The 869-nt window shown below is 65.4% G+C and overlaps 1 protein-coding gene across 1 annotated transcript in view; it reads left to right on the top strand.

The window, feature by feature from the left end:
* The window catches only part of ALOX12B (arachidonate 12-lipoxygenase, 12R type), a 13,092-nt gene that overhangs the window by 10,296 nt on the left and 1,927 nt on the right, over nt 1-869 (top strand). Inside the window, exons 14-15 of the mRNA XM_077746736.1 lie at nt 108-329; nt 713-774. Of these exons, the coding sequence (XP_077602862.1) occupies nt 108-329; nt 713-774 (284 nt within the window). The remainder of the gene's footprint in view (nt 1-107; nt 330-712; nt 775-869) is intronic.

Genomic DNA, 869 nt, shown 5'->3' on the forward strand with positions numbered 1-869 from the left:
TGGGGGGGGGTGCCCTGGGTGGGGGAGGGGAGCAGGAGAGAGGCTGCCAAGGGCAAAGGGCGGAGAGGGGTGCGGCCGGTCGCAGCTGCCCGGTTGCGTGTCCACAGCGGCCCCTGGGTCACTTCCCCGACATCCACTTCGTGGAGGAGGCCCCGCGGAGGAGCATGGAGACCCTCCCCCAGCGCCTGGCCCAGATCTCGCACAACATCCGCCAGCGCAACAAGGGCCTCCCGGTCCCCTACTACTACCTGGACCCGGTNCCAGGCCAGGAGGCTCTGGAAGACAGTGATGTCCCCACCACCCCGGGCTCCTCGGTGAAGTCCTGGGAGGTGACTAGGTGCTCCTGGGGACGGCAGAGGGAGGGCAGGCTGGGATCCCTGTACCCCGGCCGATACCCCTGCCCTTTCAACCCGGAGTGATTCCGGTCCCCTACCTGGGGACCCAGGCCGCTGAGGGCCCCAGTTCACCAGAAAACCTACCCGAGGACAGAATGCCACCTGCGTCCNCCGCCCAGGCCAGCCGGCCCTAAGCTCCACCTACTAGGATTCCGTAAGACACTAAATCATTCCAGGCTCTGGCCACGGAGGAGCCCAGCCTGCTGAGTGCTCCCTCCCAGCAACCCATTGTCCCCAGGATCCCTTCCCCACCCCCACCCACTCTTCTGGAACCTGAGAACCGCCCCTTTCTTGCCCCCACCCTGGGTCTTGCTTAGAGTCTCATTGCTGAGACCCCAGAGGTGCACATGGGCCCAGCATGTGGAAGTGACCTCAGGGAGTGAGTCCATCAAGCCTTGTCTGGCCTTTGGTGGTAGGGGGTGGGGGTGGGGAACTGCATGGTGGGGGCAACGTCAGGCATCCCCGCACTGAATT

The sequence above is a fragment of the Crocuta crocuta genome, unplaced genomic scaffold, assembly GCF_008692635.1.
Source record: "Crocuta crocuta isolate KB4526 unplaced genomic scaffold, BGI_CrCroc_1.0 scaffold139, whole genome shotgun sequence".
In the NCBI taxonomy this organism is placed as follows: domain Eukaryota; kingdom Metazoa; phylum Chordata; class Mammalia; order Carnivora; family Hyaenidae; genus Crocuta; species Crocuta crocuta.